This window comes from Rana temporaria, chromosome 2 (genome assembly GCF_905171775.1).
Source record: "Rana temporaria chromosome 2, aRanTem1.1, whole genome shotgun sequence".
Classification (NCBI taxonomy): domain Eukaryota; kingdom Metazoa; phylum Chordata; class Amphibia; order Anura; family Ranidae; genus Rana; species Rana temporaria.
The window spans coordinates 392406456-392433234 of NC_053490.1; the positions used below are offsets into that span (position 1 = coordinate 392406456).

At 41.6% G+C, this 26779-nt stretch overlaps 1 protein-coding gene across 2 annotated transcripts in view; it reads left to right on the plus strand.

The window, feature by feature from the left end:
* The window catches only part of DNAJC8 (DnaJ heat shock protein family (Hsp40) member C8), a 45467-nt gene that overhangs the window by 13496 nt on the left and 5192 nt on the right, over positions 1–26779 (plus strand). For both annotated transcript variants that reach the window (XM_040338036.1, XM_040338035.1), the window contains exons 2-8: positions 559–660; positions 2891–2947; positions 5536–5602; positions 6478–6572; positions 16122–16193; positions 20309–20400; positions 23042–23117. In XM_040338036.1, the coding sequence (XP_040193970.1) occupies positions 559–660; positions 2891–2947; positions 5536–5602; positions 6478–6572; positions 16122–16193; positions 20309–20400; positions 23042–23117 (561 nt within the window). The remainder of the gene's footprint in view (positions 1–558; positions 661–2890; positions 2948–5535; positions 5603–6477; positions 6573–16121; positions 16194–20308; positions 20401–23041; positions 23118–26779) is intronic.

The following is a 26779-nucleotide window of genomic DNA, read 5'->3' on the forward strand; positions in this document are numbered from 1 at the left end:
TTAGATGTGATGGCTGCATTAATTTTCTTGTTTAGGCTTGCTTTCTTCTTTTTTCATCTGGCGATCCAGCCAGTAGATCTGTTGAAAATCAACAGAACACATTCCCTGGCAGAATGCATCAGTTATAGAGATGAGGCAAACCATTTAACACTGGCAGGGTTGCTTACAATGATCAGCTTTTATTTATCCCAAAAGGAAAAGAAGTGTTTGGTGTAACTGCCTTTTAAAGTATTAGCTGGTGTTTGGCTTCAATTTGTTAATGTTTAAATCTGCTAGTATATCTAACACTTTCAACCCCCTAAACTGACAATGCTGCTGTCCAACGGTGTTCCCTGTGCTCATTCCTCCAGAGTGGGGGCACTCTATTACAGGAGGATTGTTGGTGGCCAAATCAGCAGGTGAAAACAGAGGGGGGGGGGGGGGGGCTAACAAAAAAAGAGAATGCAGCTACCACATTTAATGACTGGTAAGCTGCAATATATGACCTTTTGGGTTTAATACCAAATTAATGGCATTGTTTTAATTTTATGTAATGTTTTGCTTTTTCTCCGTGCACAGGTTAAACAGATTGAGAAGAGGGACTCTGTTCTTACCCCAAAGCAGCAAATTGAGAGACTAACCAGGCCTGGATCCTCCTATTTCAATTTGAACCCTTTTGAGGTATTCCTGATCTTGCATAGTTTTTGTTAATTTAAAATGTATGTTTCTATGAATTGGATTAAACATAACAGCTAAGCAACAATTTTTTTACAGAGAAGGCCAGCAATGCAGTGTCTACTTCCTCAATACTCAAATTCGCTTGCATCGAATAGTTTATAGTGGATCCAAAGGAGATTGTACAATCACATTTTAAAGTGTATGGTCAGCCTTAGACTTTATTGGTTTTTCATACCTTTTTAACAGTAATACATGTGGCAGTTTTACAGCTTTGGCACTCCTCCCAGGCAGCTCAGGTGCAGCATACAGCCTGTCATTTAACATGAATATCTGCACTCTGCTGTAATTGTGTATACAGTGGTGCTATTATAAATACAAGTACAGCAAATGCTCCTAAGCTGTCTCTTCTTCCACTAGCCCCTGTATGATTCTTTGGTTATGGAGCTGGAGGAAGCACCGCATTTATCGGCGTATAACTTGCACTTTTTCCCCCTTAAAATCAGGGGGAAATCGCGTGAGCGTGTTATAGGCCGATCCCTGCTGTCTAAGGGAAGAGGAGCGAACGCGGCTGAATTACATAGAGCCGTGATCTCCTTCCTGTGTATCCGGCGCTCCGCCACGCCTCCTGGCCCCTCATTGGACCACTGTACTGTCTATCATATGAGCAGGGGCAGGAGGAGTGTCTGTGAGTGACGGAGCGCCGGGTACACAGGAAGGCGATCGCGGCTCTCTGTAATTCAGTGGCGCTTGCTCCCCCTCTTCCCTCGGAGACACCATTGATGATCTGACACTGAAAGGTGAGACTGCAGATGGGCACTGAACAGGCAGGGCATTTTGGTAAATGTATAGGCTGCAGATGGGCACTAATCAGGCTGCAGTGAGGAGCAATGCTGCAGATGGGCACAGATCAGGCTGCATTGAGACTGCAGATGGGCACAGATCAGACTGCATTGATGCTCAGATACCATTATTTTGCTTCAAAGTGGTTTATTAAAAAATAAATAAAAATTTCCCTGAAACTTCCCTCTTAAATTGGGGTGCGTGTTATACGCCGATAAATAAGGTAATTAATAGACAGTGACATCACTGTACTTATGTTCTATTGAAAACTCTGCGTCCAACTGCTACAGTGGTCAATGCGACTAAGTTTTTCCATTCATAGTTCAAATTAATATACAGATTTCTGTGCAATTAAGCCTTGTTTGTCTGGTTCCTATCTGTTAAGTGAGATAATTTTGTGCTGTGAGGATTGAATATGTATAGTCGGTGAACACACAAGGGAAAGCCACCCATACAAGGGATCCCACATCTGCTCTGTGCAGTGATTTTTGCACAGAGCAACTCTGATCCTCCTTCTTTTTTTTTTTTTTTTGGGTCCCCTGCTGGCACTCCTGGCTTCCCTCCTTTCGAGCAGTGCCCCCAAAGAAAGCCGCATGCTTGCTCCCAAGCCGCTGCTCTAAGCATCCATAAGGCACCCAGCGCTGTGGTTTGGCCCCACCATACTCTCTCCTCATTGGCTCACTGGCTGTGATTGACAGCAGTGTGAGCCAATGGGCTTTATTTCTCTTTTCTAGCAAAAAAAAAATAAAATAATTTAACTTGTAAACTCCAAGTCTGAAAAATTAGGCCTGGTCCTTAAGCTGACAAACCTTCATAGATGTTATTTGAAAACCAAAACTGCTCCTATTAAAAATGAAAAGATCTTTAGTTTAAACTTAAAGCGGATGTCCGCTGAAAAAAAAATATTAAAAGCCAGCAGCTACAAATACTGCAGCTGCTGACTTTTAATATTAGGACACTTACCTGTCCTGGAGTCCAGCGCTGTCCGCAGCAGAGGACAAGCGATCGCTCGTCACTCTGCTGCCCCCCCCCCCGCCATCCTCGGTGAGGGAACCAGGAAGTGAAGCGCTCCGGCTTCACTGCCCGGTTCCCTACGGCGCATGCGCGAGTCGCGCTATGCCTGTTGATTGGCTCATGCTGTGTACTGGTAGCCGAGTGTTCCCAGCACACAACGGGGGGGGGGGGGAGGTGGCGTCATGCCCGCAGTCTGCTCGAGACTGTGTGGCCGGAAGTGGGTGCAAATACCTGTCTTTTCCGATCAGCGGGAGTTCCACTTTAGGGTGGAGCTCCGCTTTAAATTCTTTAATAAGCAAACAATATTCCTAATGTAACTGTATGTTTCACTGCACTTCTTTTTATTTTTTTATTTTTTTTTATTTTTTTTATTTTTTAGGTTCTTCAGCTCGACCCAGAGGCTACTGATGAAGAACTAAAGAAGAGATTCCGTCAGGTAACCATGAACTTTAAAGAATAACTCCAAGTACAAAGCTTTTTGTAATTTCTGATGTGTTAAGAAATGCCACGTCCAGATCGCTGCTCAGTATTTTAAGTTATACTTTTTCCCATGCTAGATAGTACAGCACCCTCTATATTTCCGGCCTGCTGTGAATATCAGAACTGTGTCTCCCATAGATGGAACTGCAAGTGTCGTTTATCCACCTCCCCTTGAGCATTTGCAGAATGCTGTATTCTGTGAGCCATTTACCACTACTGTTATATAGTTGACAACTTTTGTTACAGCTTTGTGATTATTCTTTGGTGTCAGGGCTCTCAAATCTCTTGGGGTTGAGGGTTGGATTTTTTTTTTTACTAAATGCAAAAAAAAAAATATTCTGAGTAGAATTTTGTAGACCAAAAATGGAGTGATACCATCCATAAAGGGATCATATGCACTTATTACAAGGGGGAAGTTACAAAGGTTGTTTGTCAGCAAATCTCCAATTTCACGTTTCTGCATCAGTATATTGTCAGTAGGGCTGCAACAAACAAATTTCAGATTAGTTGGATGAATATTGTATCGAGTCATTGGATGAAAAAATTGTGGTGTATAATTTTAGCTAATATGTAAAGTTTAAAAAAAGACAATGGGGTTTATTTACTAAAGGCAAATCCACTTTGCACTGAAGTGCACTTGGAAGTGCAGTCGCTGTAGATCTGAGGGGGACATGCAAGGAAAATAAACAGCATTTTTGCTTGTACATGATTAGATGATAGAAATCAGCAGAGCTTCCCCTCATTTCTGATCTTCCCATCAGATTTACTGCACTTGTAGTGTAAAGTGGATTTGCCTTTAGTAAATCAACCCCAATGTATTCTTAAATATCTCTGTGCAGTGGTAAATATAAATAACCAGCTACTGTATATGATTGGGGAACAAAATATTAAATCCATTTTGAGAATAACAGAGAGAAGAGTTATATACTATTAGAGGTTCAATCTGGTAGAAATCGTCAGACTCTAAGATAATTTTTTTTATTTAAAGTGGAGGTTCACCCGGAAATGTAAATTTTTAACATTAGATTGAGGCTCATTTTGTCAAGGGGAATCGGCTATTTTTTTTAAAAACGAAGCAGTACTTACCGTTTTAGAGAGTGAACTTCTCCCCCGCTTCCGGGTATGGGCTGCGGGACTGGGCGTTCCTATTTGATTGACAGGCTTCCGACGGTCGCATCTATCGCGTCACGATTTTCCGATAGTAGCCGAACGTCGGTGCGCAGGCGCCGTATAGAGCCGCACCGACTTTCGGCTACTCGCGACCGTCTGAAGCCTTTCGGAAGACTGTCAATCAAATAGGAACGCCCAGTCCCGAAGACCATACCCGGAAGCGGCGGAGAAGATCGCTTCTTAAAACGGTAAGTACTGCTTCGTTTTAAAAAAAACTAGCCGATTCCCCTTCACAAAATAAGCATGAATCTAATGTTAAAAAAATGTTTTCGGGTGAACTCCCGCTTTAATATATTATGCAGACAAACTCCCTTGTCATAGGCAGATAGCTTGCTGTAACCTGCGCCTGCTGTTACTTATACTGGCCATACACAAACATTTTTTTCCTTGGGTGTTTTAACTGTGAGTCAGACATTAAGTTGTGTGAAGGGGGATATAAATCTCTTATATTAAAGTAGTACTAAAGTCTCAGGCTTTTTTTTCATGGATATATTCATATTAAATATGATGCACAATACTTGTAAACCTTTTACATTAAATGTAATTGTAATGCCTTATATTGCCTCCAGCTTCTCTTGGTTCAGATGCTGTTCTTCCCTGCAGTCATTAAAGTGATTGTAATTGTTGGATTTTTTTTTTTTTTAATAACAAACATGTTATACTTATCTGCGCTATGTAATGGTTTTGCACTGAGCAGCCCTGATTCTGTTCTTCTGGAGTCCCCCACAGGCCCCTTTAGTGCTCCTATAGCAAACTGCAAAGTATAGTATGTCCCTATAGCAAGGGGAAAAAAACTTCAGCTTTTGCAATTACTCACTTCCTTCTCTTGCCCAGAACTACATGTCCCATGAGGTATTGCTCCTCACACATTCACAAGCTCTCGGGCACCTATTGACATGTATGGATGGTGTAGTGAGCTCAGCTGTATGTATGATGAACCGTGTACTGTATGCTGAACTGTTTTTTGTACAATGCAAGGCACAGGTCCCTTCCCTCCTGTGTATATGTGTGTGTTTTTTTTTTTATTTTTTTTATCTCCATATTGCTTGCTTTTAGACTGATGTTTAGTAAAAGAGGTTATGTTGGTGTCCCTGCATTTATTTTTATTTTTTAAACAGTACCCATTAAGGTAGCTGCATATAACCCTAAGACCTACAATCTTGTGTTCTGTACTGTATGCAAAAAAAAAAGATTTTACAGGTACACTAAAAAATTATATATTTTCTGTACTTTAAATTTCAAGCATCATTTAATTTGTGCAATCATATAGAAGCTTTAAGAGCATAAAATGAAATGTATGCCAAGTGAATTATGTAGGTAGTTACATCATTTAAATGCAACAGTTCCCTAAATAAATCTTTGCTTCCCTTCCAGTTATCGATCCTTGTTCATCCAGATAAGAATCAGGATGATCCAGAAAGAGCCCAGAAAGCATTTGAAGGTAACTCCAAATTTTATAGCTTCTTAATTTTTGACAGCTGCACTTTTTTTTTTAATGGAATTTGTATGTAGTAAGCAAAACACGGGTATATTACTGTTACAATAAATATATTAAAGGCAATGTTTTTCTCTATAACAAACATGTTCTATTTGCAGCGGTTTTGCACAGAGAAGCTCCGATCCTCCTTTTCTCGGGTCCCCTGCCAAAGCTCCTAGCTCCTCCCCCCCCCCCCCCCCCCCTGCCCAGTGCCTCCAGAGCAACTTGCAATGGGGGCACCCAAGAAGGCTCGTTCCCAAGCCGCTGCTTTGTGTTCATTCATGCACACAGCCATGGCTTTGTCCCATCCCATCTCTCTCCTGATTGGCCTACTTGTCTGTGATTGACAGCAGTAGGAGCCAATGGCTCCCACTGTTGTCTCAGCCAATGAGGGAGAGTCCATGGAGACCTGAAGTTCTCGTGCTTATCACTGGATCACGATGGGGCTCAGGTAAGTATTAGGGATGGCTGCTGCACAGAGAACGTTTTTTTACCTTCATGCATAGAATGCATGAAGATAAAAATCCTTGAGCTTTTAGAACCACTTTAAATTCATATAAAGTAAATGTAAATTATACTTGTAACAGGTTGGTATAAAAAAGGTAATATGATAAAGAAAATGTGAAATATTTTATATTGCGTTTTACATTCAACACATTCAGCTTCATTTTCTGTATTTTGCAGTCTGACAGCCACGCTTTTCTCTGCATTTTGTATGTATGTACGTATTGTGAAATATTTTTGTTTTGTTTGTTTTTCTTTATTTAAAGATGTGTAAAATATATACTTTTAACAAATGTTCATGCAGTGCTTCTTTGACACATCTATCTTTGCTGCAGCGGTGGACAAGGCATATAAACTGTTGCTGGAAGGTGAACAGAAGAAGCGAGCACTTGATGTGATTCAGGCTGGCCAGGAATATGTTGAACATATTGTAAGTAATCCCATTTTAAAACTGAAGGGGGCAGATCCTCAAAGAAATTATGCGGCGTATCTCTTGATACGCCGCGTAATTTAAAATTTTGCACGTCGTATCTTTGTTTTGGTATCCCAAAACAAGATACGGCGGCATCTGTGTTAGATCCGACAGGCGTACGTCTTCGTACGCCGTCGGATCTTAGATGCAATTTTTCGCCATCCGCTAGGTGGCGTTCACGTCGTAATTTGCGTTGAGTATGCAAATTAGCTATTTCCGACGATCCACGAACGTACGAGCGGCCGTCGCATTTTTTTACGTCGTTTCCGTTCGGCTTTTTCCGGCATATAGTTAAAGCTGCTATCTGGTGGCGTACTCAATGTTAAGTATGGCCGTCGTTCCCGCGTCTAATTTTGAAAATCTTACGTCGTTTGCGTAAGTCGTCCGTGAATGGGGCTGGACGCCATTTCACGTTGAAAACAATGACGTCCTTGCGATGTCATTTAGCGCAATGCACGTCGGGAAATTTTAGGGACGGCGCATGCGCAGTTCGTTCGGTGCGGGGACGTGCTTCATTTAAATGAAACACGCCCCCTACCTGCCCAATTTGAAATCCGCCGCGAGAGATACACTACGCCGCCGTAACTTACGGCGCAAATTCATTGAGGATTCAAACCAAAGCCAGGTAAGTTACAGCGGCGTAGCGTATCTCACATCTGCGCCGGGTGCAGCGGAGGTACGTGGATCTACCCCAAGGTTTTTAAAAATAGCCCTGTAGAAGCTGCTAGCAAGCATTTTAATTCTAAGTTTATTTTTGGTCTACTTTTTTACTGTTTATGCTAAACATGCCTAGTTTTATATGTTTTACAATCCCAGAAATATAACCTTTTTTTTTTCTCTTGTGGGGGGTAAAAATTACCAAAATGCATTTATGGGCTCCTTGTTGGACTCTAGAGCAAAAAGTTTCTTGCTGCCCTAGTCACTCATTGTCACATTATATGGTGTAGCTGGTTGTCTTTTAACCGCTTCAATACAGGACACTTTTACCCCCTTCCTGCCCAGGCCAATTTTTTAGCTTTTAGCGCTGTCGCACTTTAAATGATAATTGCGCGGTCATGCAACACTGTACCCAAATTAAATTTAAAAAAAAAATTCGCACAAAAAGAGATTTATTTTAATGGTATTTAATCACTGCTGCATTTTTTTATTGTTTTTGCTAAAAAAAAAACACTTTTTATTTAGGTTTTCAGATAATTTTGTAAAAAAAAAAAGTTTTCTCCTTTTACTGATTGTGCACTGATAGGTGGCACTGATGAGGCAGTAATATATGCATCACTGATAGGTGGCAATGATGGGTGGCACTGATGAGCAGGCACTGAAAAGCGGCACTGACTGGCAACATTGATGAGCACTGTTGGGGCTACACAGATAACCACTGCCCTGATTATCTGTACAGGTCTCTCCTGTGAGGAAATGCCACTGTTCGGCTCTCCTCACCTCACAATCAAGCGAGAAGAGCCAATAAACGGCACTTCCACGTTTTACATGTGATCAGCTGTGATTGGACACGGCTCTTTACCAAGATCAGGGTTGTGCCGTGTCCTTTGTAGGCAGCGTCTGCAATCGGCGTGCACCCGCGTTGAGACTATGGCAACGTCATACGAGGTCGTCCCAGAACAAGAGGGGATCCTGCCCGCCATCATTTGTCTATAATGTTAAGGTCTAGGCCACTCCAGGACCTTTATCGTGTTGCTCCTTTTGTGGCCTTGACTGTGTGTTTTGGGTCATTGTCATGCTGGAATACCAACCCATGACCCATTTTCAATGCCCTGGCTGAGGAAAGAAGGTTCTCACCCAAGATTTGATGGTACATGGGCCCCGTCCATCATCCCTTTGATGCAGTGAAGTTGTCCTGTCCCCTTAGCAGGAGAACCACCTCCCCTGTTTGACGGTGGGGGATAGTGTTCATGGGGGTCTTAGGCAGCATTCTTCCGCCTCCAAACATGGCGAGTTGAGCTAGATTTTAGGCTCATCTGACCACAATACTTTCACCCAGTCCTCCTCTGAATTATTAAGATGTTCATTAACAAACTTCAGACGGGCCTGTACATGTGTTTTCTTGAGCAGGGGGACCTTGCAGGCGCTGCGGTATTTCACTCCTTCACAGCGTAGTGTGTTACCAATTCTTTTCTTGGTGACTATGGTCCCAGCTGCCTTGAGATCATTGACAAGAGTCTCCTGAGTAGTTCTGGGCAGATTCCTCACTGTTCTCATGATCATTGAAACTCTACGAGGTGAGATCTTGCATGCAGCCCCAGACCGAGGGAGATTGGCAGTTATTTTGTGTTAATTCTATTTGCGAAATAATGGCACCAACGGTTGTCACCCTCTCAAAAAACTGCTTGTAGCCAATTCCAGCCTTGTGTAGGTCTACAATGTTGTCGCCGATGTCCTTGGACAGCTCTTTGGTCTTGGCCATGGTGGAGAGATTGGAATCTGCCTCTGTTGACAGGTGTCTATTATTCAGGTAACAAGCTGAGATTGGGTGCGCACTCCCTTTGAGAGTGCTTCTAATCTCAGGTTGTTTATATTGAATTCCGCGCTACAGTGGGTAAGTGAGCTGCTGCCCCCCTAGTAATCCTCCCAAGGAAGGAAATGAGATAGTAGGTTAATTAGATGAAGGGGTGATGGCGCTGCCTATAAGGCGTTTGTGACTTCCAATTACTGTTCCAACAAACCCTGTGTCAGGTATGTGATACGTGCCTTAGTGAATAAGTGGTAATAAATGTTGGACACCTCTGAAGGGTGAACTCACAAATATGGGAAGTCCCCTCTGGTGGCCAGAGGTTGTTCCTATTTAATGACCCTTAGGAAACTTAAAACTCCCATAGGCTACCCATTAGGTATGGTGCCTTAACAGACACAAGGATATAAGGCACCATACCTAATGGGTAGCCTATGGGAGTTTTAAGTTTCCTAAGGGTCATTAAATAGGAACAACCTCTGGCCACCAGAGGGGACTCCCCATATTTGTGAGTTCACCCTTCAGAGGTGTCCGACATTTATTACCACTTATTCACTAAGGCACGTATTGCATACCTGACACAGGGTTTGTTGGAACAGTAATTGGAGGTTCTGATAGCATCACAGCGCGAGGACACGATGTGACGTTGCTCACGGAGGGAGGGACCCAGGGCTGTCGGTGGGCTGGACCACGCAGGAGATGCCGAGATGGACTTGCGGCGGGTGGAGACATTGTGAAGCCCGCAAACAGCGCCCCGGCCGACACCATTCACGCGCTTCACCCACGGAGTCCTGGACTTCTTAAGCCTCCTTGGGGAAGTGAGGCACGGGTCCCAGCGAGCGGAGTGCGGTAGGTGGGATCTCAGTCAGCCCCTCTGGTACTTCCCAGTAAATCCCAAACCTCTCGGTTAAAATAGCTAAAATTAGGCAATCTCTAAGGACTGCAAACTGGGTAAGCGAATAAGAGCGGTAAAAAACATGACGAGTAGAACAACAAAAGCGATGAAGGGTACGGTCCCCAAAATCCTCAACAATGGCGCTACCAGGAGCTCCATAAAACGGTATCTGACACAAGAAGCAAGCTTAAAAAGCCTGGGATTATTAAAACATCAACAAGAAAAAAAGGATAAAAAGGCAGATAAAAAAAAACGCTACAATTCAAAAACCCAGTGGAAACCCCGGATGCATCTAGGGAAGAAAACGCCATGAAAGACACTATGGAAAGCGCATCAGAGAGAAGTAGAACGGCTGAGCAAAGAGAGGATGCACAACTTCCAACAAAAGGGGGGAAATGTCCGAGATGCAAAGGGTCTACCTCACGGGGCAAAGGGTCTACCTCACGGAGCTATTATAATAAAAAAAAAAAAGGGGGATAAGAGATGACCGCAATTAAGTTTATGTCCTACAATGTTAGAGGCCTGAATACCCCCATTAAGAGGCACAAGATATTAAGCGAGCTCAGCCGATATAAAGTGTACGTTGTCTTTCTGCAGGAGACCCACCTGACCCTATAATCTAACGTCAAGTTATATTCCCGAGAATTCCCGACATGGTATTACGGGGACACCATCTCAAAACGAGCCAGAGGAGTGGCTATATGCCTTGGGAAAGGGGTACGTTTTATCCTGGAAGATAGGATGGTGGACGCCGAGGGAAGGTTTCTGTTTGTAAAGGGGAAATGTCATACACTCAGGCGAATATATACGCACCCAATGTGCGCCCTATAAAAATTTTCAGCGAGATCCTAGGGAAATTGCAGGATTTCAAGGCAGGCAAAACAATCCTGCTAGGAGATTTGAATTTCTGCATGGAGCCGGAGTTAGATGGCACGTCCCGTGTACAGGGGACAAACAACGCACAGCTCAAAATGATAAAAAAAAAAAATGCATAGTTGTCAGCTTGTGGATATATGGAGAATATTTCACGCAAAACAGCGTGATGATACGTTCTTCTCCCCTGTACACGGGACATACTCTAGGATTGATTACAGCATGGTTGAGCATAACTTGTTGGAGTACATTGTAGACTCAAGAATTGAAATAGCATCATTATCGGATCACGCACCCGTGAGCATGACAATATCTATCCCTGGCTACCAAAGAATATTTAACCCGTGGAGACTAAATGAAGAACTGATATTGGATGATGTAAGCTTAGAAAGGGTAAAAAAAGAGCTAAACCTGTACTTCATGACAAATGAGACCGAAGGAGTGTCAAAATCAATTTTATGGGAAGCCCATAAAGCTTTTATCAGAGGGATTTCGATATCCGAGGGGGCCAAGAAGAAAAAAAGATAGGAGCTTGAAAATCAACAACTTGATTGAGGAAGTATTTCAAATTGAACAAGAATATAAAAAACAGGGGAAGCAGGAACTATATCAAGAACTAGTTAGGAAGAGGGACGAACTCAAAACTCCTAGAACAAGAGTCTAGAAGAAAATTTAACATAATTGCAAGAGAGAGGTACATGTGGGGTAATAAACCTAGCAAACACTTAGCAAAAATGGTGCAGAGAAAGAAAGCAAGAAATTATATAGACAAAATCAACGGACATAGCTGAAACTTTTAAAAGGTACTACGATGAGCTTTATGCGGTGAAGCAGAAGACATGGAGGAAAGGGGAAAAAATACGAGTTTTTAGATGAAGCTAGACTCCCAAACATTGGCCCGAGCGAGAGTACAAGGAGGAGATAAGTAGGGCACTGGCAGACTCAGCTTCGGGTAAAAGTCCGGGCCTGGATGGGTTTACTACGCTCCACTTCAAAAAGTGCAAAGATATACTGATCCCAAAACTTTGCCAATACTATAACAGGTTAGGAAACAAATTTCAAAAGAGTAGAGAAGCCCTGGAAGCGACAATTATAGTAATCCCGAAGGAAGGCAAAGATGCAAGACTCTGTTCCGGATATAGGCCGATATCGCTACTTGACGCCGACACCAAGCTGTTTGCGAAGGTGCTGGCGGAGCGGCTGAAGCGGCATATGACCACATTGGTCCATCCAGACCAAGTGGGCTTTATACCCGAAAGAGAGGGTAGGGATAACTGGGTGAGAGCCTTGCTACTCATTAATAAGTTGAAAGAGGGGGGGTCCCCAGGGCTACTCCTGTCGATCGACGCAGAAAAGGCGTTCGACAGGGTAGACTGGGGACTCATGACTCAAACTTTGGTAAAAATGGGCATAGGACCCAGGATGTTAAAGTGGATCATGACTTTGTATAACAACCCAACGGCCAGGATTAGAATTAATGGAAGACTGTCTCCTGTTTTCGGGATGAAAAATGGAACGAGACAGGGTTGTCCCCTTTCACCGCTCCTATTCGTACTGGCCCGTATCCGTAATAGTCCTGACGTCAAAGAGATCAAAATTGAAGAAGAAGAACATAAGTTGTCGGCATTTGCTGACCATGTATTGTTTTATATTGTCAAACCCAGATCGACACTCCCGAACCTCTTAAAAATTTGTGCCAAGTATGGGGATATATCTAATTTAAAATCAATAAGACGGAGATCCTAAACGTGAGTATTAGTAAACCGGAAAAGCGGCAACTGCAGGCAGAGTTCTGCTTCCCATGGCGTAAGGAACTCAAATATTTAGGTGTCAAATTAGCTAATTCAAATAAGAAACTATATGAATCTAATTATTTCCCACTACTTAATGAAATTAAAAACAAAATAAAAAGGGTTACAAATAGACCAATCTCCTGGTTTGGCCGAATTAATATTTTAAAAATGGTCCTGTTCCCAAAGATCCTTTACAAATTTCAGATGCTACTAATAGCTCTGCCGCAATACTATTTAAGAGCACTTAAAAAGCTGTTAATGAACTACATTTGGAAAAACAGGAAACATAGGATATCGTACTTGGTCCTTAAACAGGAAAAAAAACATGGGTGCTTAGCTACCCCAGACATTAAGAAATACTATGAAGCGACGGTACTATCTAGGGTCATGGAGAGTGGGCCAGGGACAACAAAGAAAAAAGATGGGTGAAGTTGGAAAACGCACTGGCTAAAGTAAAATTAGGGAACATAATTTGGAACCCACCACAGTTCAGAGCACTTGAAGAGAACACATATGAGGTAACACCTAATGCACTCAAAATCTGGGACACACTACACAAAAAAATCGATAAGGACTATAATTCCCCTCTAATTGGGTTAAAAGATAACGTTTTCTTTGCACCGGGAAAAAACCCAGTTGGTGGTAATTGGATTAAAAAAGAAAAAGCACAGTTAAGGGACATAATGGTGAATGGGAAATTAAAAACACTTCAGGAATTAAGATACAGCGAGGATTTGATGATAATTAACAAATGGAGATCTCAACAGCTGGCTCACTTTGTTCAAAAACTACTACAGCCAATAAGGTCTGGGGACCAGCTTACAGCTCTGGAAAGCTTGTGCACCACAGAAAAAACTAAAGGCATTATATCAAGGTTGTATATTGCTGGCAGTGGACGGGCTGGAGACCCCTCTATTCGTTAAAAAATGGGGGTGGGAGTTAGGATCACAGAAAGACAACGTCACTATAAGTAAAATGTTGAAGTTGACCCACTCTTCGGCCGTGGACCGTAGAACAGCAGAGATGAACTTTAAGTGTATAGCGAGATGGTATTCCACTCCAGACAAAACAAGTAAATTCAAAGAGGGGCAGTCGGCAGATTGTTGGCGAGGCTGTGGGTTCCTGGGGACAATGGCTCACCTATGGTGGAACTGCCCAAAAGTGAAAATATACTGGGGAAAAAATCATCGGACATGTAAAGGATATAACTGGGAAGGAGATTAAAAATGACCCATGGATTGTATTGTTCCACGGAGGCAAGGAAGCGGCCAAACCCTATAGAGAATCCCTAATACCACACCTGCTAAATGCAGCCAAACGGCTAATCCACAAGAAGTGGTAGGAGGCCGAGTGTCCCTCAATATGCGAGTGGATAGATTCGATAGAAGAGACATATTGCATGGAAAGACTAAAGAATAGTATTGAGGAGGGAGATAACGCTCTAAGGGAAATATGGTCACGATGGGTGGTATTCAAGAAAACATGGAGTTGCGCGGAAAACCTAAGGGTCAAGGACTGACGGAGACTAGCGGACAAGGGTCGAGGAAGGTAATGCAGCAATAATGGCAGACATGAGGTGGATGGGGGAGGTGGGAGGGCGGGAGGGTGAGGGGAGAAAAGAGAAGGGGGGGGGGGGAGAAAAAAAAAGAGAAAGTATGGGAACGGAATATTTCTAGCACAGGGGACCTGGTTCTCTTTTTCTAAGTGGGTGTATATGGGTATATCCAAGTTAAGTCCTCCTCCTTTTGTTCTTCTTTTTGAACTAAGCTAATTTTAAAAAAGATGCATGGTAAACCACGAATGATTGCGAAACCATCGATGAGACGTTTATAAGCAACCTAAATGTGAGCGAGTCTCGCTGCTTCCTATTGGTGGAGTCTGACGTGTAAAAAAAAAAAAAATGCTTATTTCACTCATTAACCAGTCCCCGACCAGCCGCCGCAGTTATACTTCGGCAGGATGGCTCCCCTGGACGAGCCGTCGTAGCTGTATGTCGGCTCTTTAAAATGCTGTCGCGGTAGGAACAACAATCTCTCTCCTCCCCTAGTCAGTCCCATCCCCCCTCAGTTGGAACACACTGAGGGAACACCGTTAACCCCTTGATCTCCCCCTAGTGTTATTTAAAAAAAAATATATATTTGGATATTTATAATGGCAAAAAGTAAGATGTTTTTTTTTTTTTTCAAATTGTCACTTTTTTGTTTATAGCGAAAAATAAATAAAACCGCAGAGGTTATTTAAATACCACCAAAAAAAAGCTCTATTTGTAAGAAAAAAAGGATGTGAATTTTGTTTAGGTACAGTGTCGCACAATTGTCAGTTAAAGCAACGCAGTGCCATATTGCAAATAATAAGGGGGTAAATTCTTCCGGGGCTCAAGAGGTTGCAAATCAATTTAAAACTTTTTTGAAATGCGTTTTTCTGGATATTTATGTTACGTTCAAATTCTATTTTCCCTCACTAAGTATTGCACAGTTTTTTTACTTTCTCCACCAGTTCATCCACCACAGCTATTGCCTTTTGTGTGAATTGACCCTCCTTAGATCGTAAGCTCTGAGCTGAGCCCTCTAATTCCTCTTGTACCAAATTGTATTGTAACTATGTCTGCCTTCATTTTGTAAAGCGCTGCACAAACTGTTGGCGCTAGATAAATCCTGTATCTAAAAAGACTTAGGAAGATATCTTGGGCGACCCCAGAACACAAATCAACAAAGTCAATGGCCCGGCCTCCCATTCCTGCAATCTGAAAAAAGTCAGTACGCTCAGGAGAGGTGTAGGCTGAATGCAGTAGTTGTCTGCTGGTGTTGATCTTCATGGCTGGTGGACCAAACCGAGCAACCGTTGGTCAAGGAGGTAGCGTGAAGTCTCTGGCCATGCAGATGTGTATTCCAGGAAGGTGCACAGCTTGTGGATGTGGCATAGCCACAGGTTGAAAAAATGTAGCACTCATTAGTGCTTGGAGACTATCTCAAGGTAGTTTTGACCCTGCCCGAGATCTTACAAGGTTGATGTTGGGGTCTCGGGGATGCCAGTGATGGTGGTCCAGGATAAAGCAAAGCCAGTCCAGGAGCTGTAGTTCTTCACATTCCAAAAAGTGGTAGAGAGCTGGTAGCTGTGACAGGGACTGTAAAGTAAAGGTTTTGGCCTGCTTTCCAGTTCATCAAGGTAAAAGGGCAGCAGGAAAGTCGCAGAGACTGCAGCTTTTATGAAAGCAGCTTCAATCCTCTTCTCTGATATAGGGTCTGGCAACATAAGTCTGATAGAATTTAGATGGAGGCTTCATCAAAGTCTACTGTTTGCACCTTGTCTGGTGTAGGATCTTCTCTTTCAGATAGTATGTACTGTTTTGGTGTAGGAGACTCACTTGCAGGTTGTATTATATTTTATCTGTTGGTGAATTTACATATGCTTTTTTACAAAAAAAAGGCAAAATCAATTACTGAATGCGAGATGTAATGAGCTGCCTCTCTATTTATTTGCAGGTAAAAGAGAAGAAGAAGCAATTAAAAAAAGAAGGGAAATCGGTACTGGTTGATGAAGATGACCCTGAAGTTGTAAGTCGTCCATGAACCAGCAGACTATATTATTTGGTGTGCCACCAATGTATGCCCTATATTAGTGGTGGCAGCAGCAGGAAGTTTTGCACACACTCCAGGCTGCTACAGCAGCTAGAAATGCATATAAATGTTGGAAGCCGACCATCAGCGGTCAAATGAAATTAATCCAGCAGGACCAATCGTGCTCCATTAGCTTTTTCTAGAAATCAGAAATTATGAAATTCTCGTCTTTTTTTTACGGTTCTCAGGGGAAATCAGCAGATGGACTTTTGCTAGTGTTTCTCTTCTCCTGGGAATTGCATGGTGGGTCTCGTCAGAGGCAGTAAAGTTTAAAGAAAAAACACCCATAATGATTGGCCTATATACTACCACCATTTTTTATTCTCCAGGGTCTTTGCTTTCAAAAAAGATGTACTGTTTGCTTGGGGTTTTAAAGCTGTTGTAAACCCCTAAAAAAAAAAATCCTGTAAGACAAAGGCATAATGAGCTAGTATGCATTGCATATGAATGAAGCTCTCTCAGCGGCACAACACTGAGACAGCTGACATTTTCCCCGGCATTTCTTCCGGGTTCGTTGGCTCCAGCCCTGTGATTGGTCAGAGCCACAAAGACGTCACTCTCGCGCATGCATGCGGGAACCGGCGGTCACTGCACAGGGTCCTGAAGAAACGGCACCAGCGACCGTTTCTTCAGAGGTAGTGCGCTGATGACGTCGGTGTATGTAGTAAATATCTCCTAAACGGTGTTTAAGATACTGTATTTATTGGCATATAACACGCACTTTTTTTTCCCCCTTAAAAAATCGTAGGTGCGTGTTATACGCCCAACGGCTGCCTCGGAGGGGAAGGATGGAACGAGCGCCGCCGAAATAAGCAAAGTCGAGTGTACTGTGTACTCCGCTCGCAGTCATGCCCAGTCCCGCCTCCTAGCAGTTATGTCCCGCCATTGGACCGGTTATGTCCATTATAGGAGCCATGCCAAAGGACAGGACTGCGAGAGGAGCCGAGTACACAGGACATCCGGCTCTGTCTATATCAGCGGCTCTCGTTCCCTCCTCGGCAGGCAGATGGACAACTGACCATGCTGCAATTTTGGGCAAGGCTGCAGATGGACACTGATCATTCTGCAATGATAGGCAAGGCTGCAGATGGACACTGATAAGGCTGCCAAGATGGGCATTTAAAATGTAAGTTTTTTTTTCCCCCTTAAACTTCCCTCCTAAACTTGGGGTGTGTTGTACGCCGATAAATACGATATTTGCAGTACTTGCAGGTAAGCCATATTATAGGCTTACCTGTAGATACATTTAAAAAGGAATACTTTACTTCCTCTCTAACAAATTGTGAGGCCTTTAAATTATTATTTTAACATGTGTAAAAAACTGTTACAGAGAATTACCAAGGCAGTGGAGACACTGATTGTAATCCTTCAAAGTATACTACTTGGCTTAAGATGGGTCTGAAAACAACCCTAAATTAGCTTGAATATCTTGATCTTGACACCCTCTATTATCCACTAACTTTAGTCTGGTTTAAGACCTTTTTATATGTATGATGAATGTAGCGTTCCAGCAGGGTATTTCTGATGACAGTTTAGATCCGTGTATTAACTGATCAAAACGGCGGTCTGAGCAAGTTGGTTAGTGCCTCTGTCTCACACAGATCTCACTCTGAGCCACAGCTTCGTTAAGAAGTGGCCAGGAAAAAGCAGCCCACTAGTCACCAGAAGGAAGGCGATTCTGATTTATATGTACAAAATAGAACAGTTTCCTCTTTGGGAGGCAGGAACTTCTTGACAATCAAAATGTATTGAAATTGTATTTTTTTTTATTTAAATTTTTTTATTAGAGAAGTTAGAGAGAGAGAGAATATATTTATACAGGTGATATATCAACCAAACCTACCAACACTAGATCGGAGGACCCCTCACAATTCTAGGGTCTTGAGCAGACTTGTACTTTGGTAGCGTGTGTGTTCGTGATTTTGGGCCCGCTTTTTGGCCCGATTTTTGGCAGCTGATTTTCTCCCTGTTTTTTCTTAAGTGGATGCAATATTGGTGATTGTCAAGAAATATGACAACCACTCATTAAACCACTACCCCTGAAGAAGAGGTTTCATCGCTACTAACCTTGAAACGCGTTGGTAACTCTGTCCTAGTTTGTCTACTTGACAGTCAAGTGGTTGTTTGTATATGTTTTTTTGATATATCACCTGTATTGTAATATATATATATGTGTGTGTGTGTGTGTGTGTGTGTGTGTGTGTGTCCAATTTTTTTTACTATTTAGCAAAGTTATATCATAAATGTTTTACTTTTCTAATAAAAAAATACAATTTCAATACATTTCGATTTTCAAGGAGTTCCTGCCTCCCAAAGTCCCATAGAGGAAACTGTTCTATTTTGTATTCAAGTCAGGGATGTGGGCAGCAACTCCTTTTCCATAGATCTATGGCACAGCCACAATATGCTGATTTAACTATTTCAGCACTTATATTTTCCAGTTTAGGTATCTAGCAGCAAGGGGGAGAAGCCCAAGGTTTCCCTGCAGCTGCATTGCTCAAGTACAGCAGCCCATTTATTTGAATGGGCTGCTGTATTCACTAAAAACAGAGAAAAGATCCCTGCTGCTTTTTAAAAAAAAAAATGCGGCCGCAATGAAACTACATAGTGCAGTGCGGTTCCCAGTGCGAAGAGGTACCATTAGGATTAATGGTATTTCCATGCATCTTCTGAGCGGCAACGAGTTTTTCTGTGCGGGTAGTTGTAGCTGCAGGGACAGGTGTGGTCCTGCAGGGGCAACCACTCACACATATGTTAACCCAGTCTAACCTTTTACTATGCATATCATTTTGTGACAGCTGAGGTAGGGATTATAAGACATTTGTTTTTTACATACCTTTGCTTTAGAAACTGCTAATAACTTAAAATGCCAGTAGGTGGCAGTCATGATTTTGCAGTCGTGAGAATCGAGGCCTAGCCCTAGAATTGGCTTGGCTTCACAAAATTTGAAAGTTCCCTTTCCCAGCCAGTGTCAATAGTATAGTAACAGTGTACAGTATTTGCACTGATCACTGTATTGGTGTCACTATTGATGTCCGTCAGTTAGTGTACCTCCCAGCCAGTATCAGCTAGCACCAGATTACCCATCACCCTATAAGTCGCTGATCACCGCCAGTACCAGTATAGTGCCATAGCTGTATAAATTTCAGTATGTATACTATGGTTTTTAGACGTTTTACACAAACCAAATTATATACGCTTATTGGGATTTATTTTTATTTTTTCAAAATTTTCGTGTTTTTGTTTTTTATTGCAAAAAAAAAAAACCTTGGTGATCGAATACCATTTGTGTACAATGTTGCATGACTGCCAGTTGGCGCAGTAGCAAAAAAATGCTCTGATCATGAAGGGGGTAAAACCTTCTGGAGCTCAAGTGGTTAAACTATTCAGCTTATAAACAATGCATCACTGGATAAAAACTCAACTACACTCTTCTTCTTCCACCCCCCCCCCCCCCCTTATATTCCCATAAAGCCCTGCAGTTGGGTACAACCCGTGCATCAGAAATCTCATTCCTTTTTGTGCCAATCAAGTCACTGATTTTGCATTGCAAATAGACATATGTTAACATCCAGGGGTGATGAGAGCTGAACTGATGAATTCTAAGTGGCATATCTGTGACAGTGACGGCATTACATGGTGTCAGCCTTTTGGGGAAAGGATGAGCACTTTTGAAGCAGCTGGTGCAGGTTAATAGGAAGGAAGGTACCACTATGTTTCTATTATTGGAGAATAGAAAGGTCCATGCCACAGTCCGTCATGAGACTATACTACTCTCTTGACCAACCACACTGTCCAATAAATACTTGTTGGAGAGATGTTTAGTGTAGGCTGAATTGTAAGTTTTCTGTAACTGCTATGAGATGCATGTCTTCTGTAATCATATATATATATATATATATTTATTTTATATATATTTTTTTTAGTTTCAATAATTTTTATTAAGGTTTACAATAGAAAGAACAAATGTCTCGACTGTACATTACGTTGAACATTTTTTTTTTTTTTTTTTAAAGCTTTTACTTAAAAGGGTGTTTTCTCTCTTTTTGAAGTTTAAACAGGCTGTATACAAACAAACCATGAAGCTGTTTGCAGAACTGGAAATTAAGAGGAAAGAGAGGGAAACAAAGGACATGCATGAAAGGTTGGTACCTAAACACAGTGATAACTTACTTACACAATCTCTTAACTTATAGCCTGCAGGCTATAAGTTAACATTCACAGGCTTGCTCGCTCATGGTTTAAAAAAAAAAAAAAAAATGGGGTGACTGCTACGTTTTGTGATTTAAGTTGCTGCTGATAGTCTCAAGACTAGTGACAGGCAACCATTCACCATGGTTCCCTATAATGTGATTACTTTGACGGAATATTTTGGCATTTACTGAAATATTTGGGTTTTTGCAGCTTCTGCTGTTACTGTGCCTCTTTCTCTTGCTTCATTTTTGTTCATATTGTGGGCAAAAAAAACAATGTGTTAGACTAGGCAAAAACATTGGAGAAAGATATTGTTCTCATACAGAACACAGGAATCGCTTCATAGACCATGGGTGGTTATATGCTGCTACTTTCATGTGACTGGAAATTTTCCTTGTTCCTCCATCTGACAACTTTCTGCCTTCAGGGCTCGCTAACAGTTTCTTGATCAGTGAGAACATCTTGCAAACCTTACTCAGATCTTGCAATTGCTGGGCTTGCCTGTAATGATTGCATTGGGTCCTGCGTTTGGTGTTCACATTGGCGCATGGTGCAGGAAGTATAGTTGGCTGTAGTCTGCTATACTGGTCCATGGCCATGGTCCATCCTGAAGACCCCTCTGAGGGTATGCCCACTGTGACAGGCAAAGTTTGGACTCTGAATGGGACCAGTGGATAAGGTAAGATCGTGTTTCCATGTGCCCTTAACTTGCCAGCTCCTGGCTTACATGTCTTGATGACTGTGTAGTGTACACTACATCCTTATTCATTCTTATTCAGTGTTATGCACACAAGTGGTTCATGGGCACAGGTCTAAGGGCACTTGTACTCTTCGTGTTTTTCCCTAAATATATTGTTTGTTTCACTTTGGCTTAATGGGTAACATTGTTAAAAATGCTAACCTATTCAAATTTGCCTATTTTTCTTTTCAACCTTCCAACGAGAAGTTCTCTTCCTGCTACTGACCACCTAGTGCTTATAAACTTCACGCTACCACCATTTTATGCCAACAAGCTGATTGTTTGCCACACCATCTGTTGCCCAATTTCAAAATGGAAAGCAACCATTGGAACACGGTTATCGCCTGGGTTACCACGACTCCTTCATGCTGAACCCCATTAATCCACATGAATTTCTTGAGCACCCTCCAGGGCAATAACCTCACTCTAGAAGTAAAGGAGTGGAAACAGGGGAGACGCAGCAGTTACTGCCACATGCCTAAAGGTACTATGAAGCCGCAAAAAGTAGAAAAATAAAACTGTGAACCCTGCCATTCTTGCACCTATTGCTGTTCCTACCATTCCTATTGGGGGTACTCCCTCCTTTTAAAAACTCGGTAAATAGGCAGTTGGGGACTGTTTTAAAAACCTCATTTGCACTAGTGTGAACAACCCTACATGCAACCGCTGTTTCCTCAACAATTTCTCAAACCTATGGCTAACTAGGCTGGAGTGATTCCTGATGACCTTTTATCATGAGATGGACAACCAAAATCTTAACTGAGTTGCAACTTTTACCTTCAGCTCTATAATCTGTTTTGGATATCCGAGAGAGAACCTGAATTTGTCATATCTCTAGAATGTCTTTACCTTCTGTGTGTATGCACAGAATTCTATGGCTTAAACCCTGGGCAACTGATCTGGTGCAGAAAAGATCCTTTCGCTCATATGACCTTCAAGGGCAAGCTTCTCTTTGGCAAGTCCCTTTAATGCTTTGAGGCAGCTACTGATGGAAGAGGTTTCAGACTCCACTTTTTAAAAATCTAAATTTTACTCTGCATTACGCAACTTCTACTCTGTGGTTCTCATGCATGTGCCCCTCCCAGACAGTCATCTACTAGGGGCCTTCCAGCTGTGGTAAGTCCTTCTCTTCTAAGCCCACTGGGGCTGCAAATAAGCCTTTCTTACACCAATAAGTCCCCCCCCCCCCTTTAGAGAGGGCAAAGGGGAGGTCTACGAACACTTACCTCAACTTTAAAAAGAGATATCCTTAAAGTCTGGTAATATTGACAAGCTCATAGGCATCCACAGCTTTGTTTCTGAGGGCCTTAGAGAGCTTTGTTGATTTGAGCATGATGCCACACTTGTCAGTTGCAAAGAGAGGACGGTGCACTAGATATGTGAGTAAGACAGGTTCCACCTGTATACTCTGTAGGGGGGGTTCTAATGACTCGCCTAATTTGGAACACTTTTTTTTTTGTTTGTTTTTTATTAAATAGATTTAAAGTGGTGGTAAATGTAGCCGTGTACTTTTTTCCCATTTGATAAGTTTGCATTTTTGTTACTATATAGATAATGAAAAATGAATACATTGTATACGCGTATAAAAGTATATTCTCTTTATCTATAGCCACTATTTGATCTAATGTTTGCCTATTCAAATTAAAAGGTCAACTATTTCGATGGGGATGTGCTTCCTTTTTAACATGGCTGTAAATAAAAACCATAATGTCAGATAAAATTTGGACAGTTCATATTACAACGAAGATCTGTATTTGAAAATGGAGCCTTTTATTTTTTAGTCAGAGTTATTCAGCGATTACATTGTTTCTACTGTGTATAGGACATGTAATTAACAGTTATTTTCTCCCAGGAAAAGACAAAGGGAAGGAGAAATTGAAGCTGAAGAAAAAGCCAAACGAGACAGAGAATGGCAGAGAAACTTTGAGGTACATTTCTGGAGGAATTCTCTAGTTTGGTTTAAAATTAAAGCTAAATTTGCAGCGGTTTTAGTATTTTTTTTTTTTTTTGTAAGACAATGCAGCCAGGCTCTGAGTGCTCTTTTCTCTGCAATAAAAAACAACTCTGTCTTGATCACTCTGTTCTGCTTTTGTATGAAGCAGTTTGCCTACACATCTTCAAAGTTTGTCACTTTACAAAACCCAGTTGCAAATTCTAATCTTACAAGATATGAAAATAGTAGTGTTTGTATGAAAGCTGACACTCCTATCAAATCTACCCACATTTTTAAAAGTGAAAAATTAAAACTTGCTTGTACCCATACATGACGCACCTAGGAAATACCAAAGAAATGTCCTTGTATTCGTCTACGCGAAACCATATTGTTTTTTGAGACGTTTCACTAGAGTCTTGCATAATGTTTCACAATGTGTTGCGCTGTTAATTGGTGGTGGCCTGTTCTTCAATATATAGTAATCATGTGTGAAGATTAGCTGGAAGAGGCACTCACCGATCTTGTTTCAAGAATTAGAAGCATCTGGCATTTGAGCCCTGTGTGTTGGTATATATTACCTTTCATATATGTTTTAAAGCGGACTTGCTGCTCTTAGCAGTTTGTAAGAAGCGGACCTTTTTCCTTTTTGAAAACATGAGCTATCAGATCAAATGCATTCATTTTAATTTATTCTGAATCAAATTAATAAAATATTAGGGTATGTGTACACTGGACATTCCCTAGATGCATTTCACCTGGCAGCAGAAAAACGCATGTGCTGTTTCAGCGTTCATCAGCGTCCAGCATTATAATTTCATTGGCCAGAATAATTTATTCTGGCATTGAAATGAAAGTGCTAAAGGAGCGTTTAGAGGTGTTAACATGCCTTTTTTCTGGGTCCAGCGTGCTTTTACCAAAATTCTCCTTAAAATGTTACCACCTCTAAACACAGCTGCTCCCAAACTCTAGTAAAAGTCTGTGTGCATTATTAACACACAGGTTTTTATGGAGCTGTGTTCAGGCAAAAATAAACGGCAAAAGCTCAAATTTGAGTTTGCAGCAAACTTAATTTTCTGGGGTCCCCTGCTGGTGCTCTTGGCTCCTCCTCTTCTGTGTTTGCCCCCATAGCAAGCTGCTTGCTATGGGGGCAGGTGTGTGAGCTCACACCCAGACTGTGTGTGTGTGTGTGTGTGTGTGTGTGTAAATATATGTAAATGTTGCATTGCCTTGAATAATATATATACACACGTACGTTCACACACCATAACAGTGCTGTAAAAAAATCTTAATACCACAAATGCACTCAAACGTTGACTTAAAACAATAGTTAAAATCTATAAATAAAGAATTGTGCTGGTATTCAAACACTGTGTACCCACAACTCCAGTGCTGTCTAAGCATTAAATGCTTACTCTTTAATTTAAATTCTATATATTGCTGGAACCAAATGGATTGCATTGTCCAAAAATCTAGTGCTGCACTTTGTGCCCACAACTTTAGTGCTGCACATGCGCTATTATGTCCAATATAAATACTGGAATAAAGATAATATAAATGAAATGAAGCCTACTAAAGTGTCCAGAAACTCAAGTGTTTAAATACTCAAATATGATAGTTTGTGCACTGGTGATCAAGGATTTATTCCTGTTCCCACAACTCCAACGCAAACTTCAGTGCACCACCTCTGTGCTTACATCTAACCTTTTGGGTGTGTGAACTTCGGGTCACACAGCACTTTGGGATATTCTGTGGTACTACTTCACGCAGCAACTCGCACCACTTCCTTGGATGGCTTCAAATAAAATTGGTGAGTACCCCTTTAAGAGGATCGGATGCCGTCCTTGGTTATCACATCTGCTCACCACATATTGCCAAAGAAAAAACAAGAAAGATCTACCATGGTGTAGTAAATCAATATTACCGTGCTTATTTAATCAAACTCCACTCACAGAATAAAATAAACGCATAGGCATGTAACACTGGGTATTCACAATACTGTTCAGTAAGCTCCAGGCCAAACACTTCTGGCTTCCTCCCGTGACATCACCTAGCTCCGCCCTACACATTTTCCCACCGCTCACATGACATCAGGAGATGGACTGGGTGACCGATTCCAGGGTTTTATATTAACACCTTTTTTATCCATAACCATAGTAATCAAAGTAGCCATGTTATCTTTGTAGATTATCGTTGCTACCTTTAACAATTGGTTTGCCCTCAGTTCCATTGGCAGACCAGATCCGGTTTCCAGTTTCATCAATGGATTCCTGGGCTATTTAAAACCACTAAGCGCGCTGACGTCCATATCCGGCTAATCCCCCGTAGAAGTCCCCTTGCGACGAAACAATTGTTGGGTGCCGTGACGTCATTGCGTTCCGTCCTGAACGCTGGCCGTGGTTGCAGATTGAGTAGCGAGGAGCATCGGAACACTACAGCTGAAGCGCTCTCTCTTTCCCTTGTCCATTTATATACAGTTTTTTGGCAACATAACTGTAAGTGCATTACTTTTATTAAATCCTACATCTGGTTTAAACGGTATGCACTATGAAAAGTTTCTTTTATTCCAATTTATGATATCCGGAGCGATTACTGAGGTTTAACTTTGCAGAAAAGGTATTGGGAGACCAGACTTCCCATAGGCTTCATAAGACTGGTGGAAAACAGTCTTTACCTCTGGTAAGCGGCCAATCTTCCTTTCACAAACTGCATGGGTGAACACCTTTTTCACAGCAATCAAGATCTCATCACATTTTGCTAATTAAGGACTCTTTTTCACTTGATTGAGACACATTTTTTATAATTGGGTTTCCAAACGGACTTTGCTGTCTTTTCCATCACATATTTATTTTATTTATTTTACTTATTTGGTCTCTTCTCAAAGAACAATTTTTTTCTTTTGGTTTCACTGCTATTACTTAATTGCATATAAGCATTTATCACTTATATTAGCGCTGCACTGCTTTTTACATTTATGCTTGTTAATTTGTTGTACACATTTTAGTGCTAGCTGCTATATACTTTTTTGTTTGTTCATAACATCACTTATCACAATTTTTTATCATAACAAATTTTTAGCGCAGCGCCAACCCTTTGGGTTTTCTTAAATCTTTGTAGATTAATCTGAGTGAAACAGCGGCCATCTTACTGGAGATGAGAACCAGCCCCAACACTGAAAGTGGAAAAACAGCAGCCATCTTGCTAGAGATCTCACAGTTCTACTGCTGAGAATGCGATTTATACCAATGCTAGTAGCAGAGATAACTCATACTAAACCAGTAAAATTGTTAAAGGTCAATAAGAATATAAGAAAAAAAATGAAAATAATAAATAAAAACCTCTGAGAACACTCACAGGGCTACATGTATTGCTATACATAATCGGATACAATTCGTAAAAATTACACCTACAATGCATAAATATAAAAAAGTAAAAGTTCAAATAAAAAATAACAATTTGGCAGTAGCAGAGGGGGAGGGGTGTACACATAGGGGGTTGTTAATTTCAACAGCAAAGCAGCTGAAACTGATTAACAGGTGCACTGGATGGGCAACAATGAGACGACCTCCAAAACAGGAATATTTTTTCAGGTGGAGGTGCCTTACATTTTTTTTCCCCCTTCTTATCTTTTCTGACTGTTTTTCACTAGTTTTGCATTTG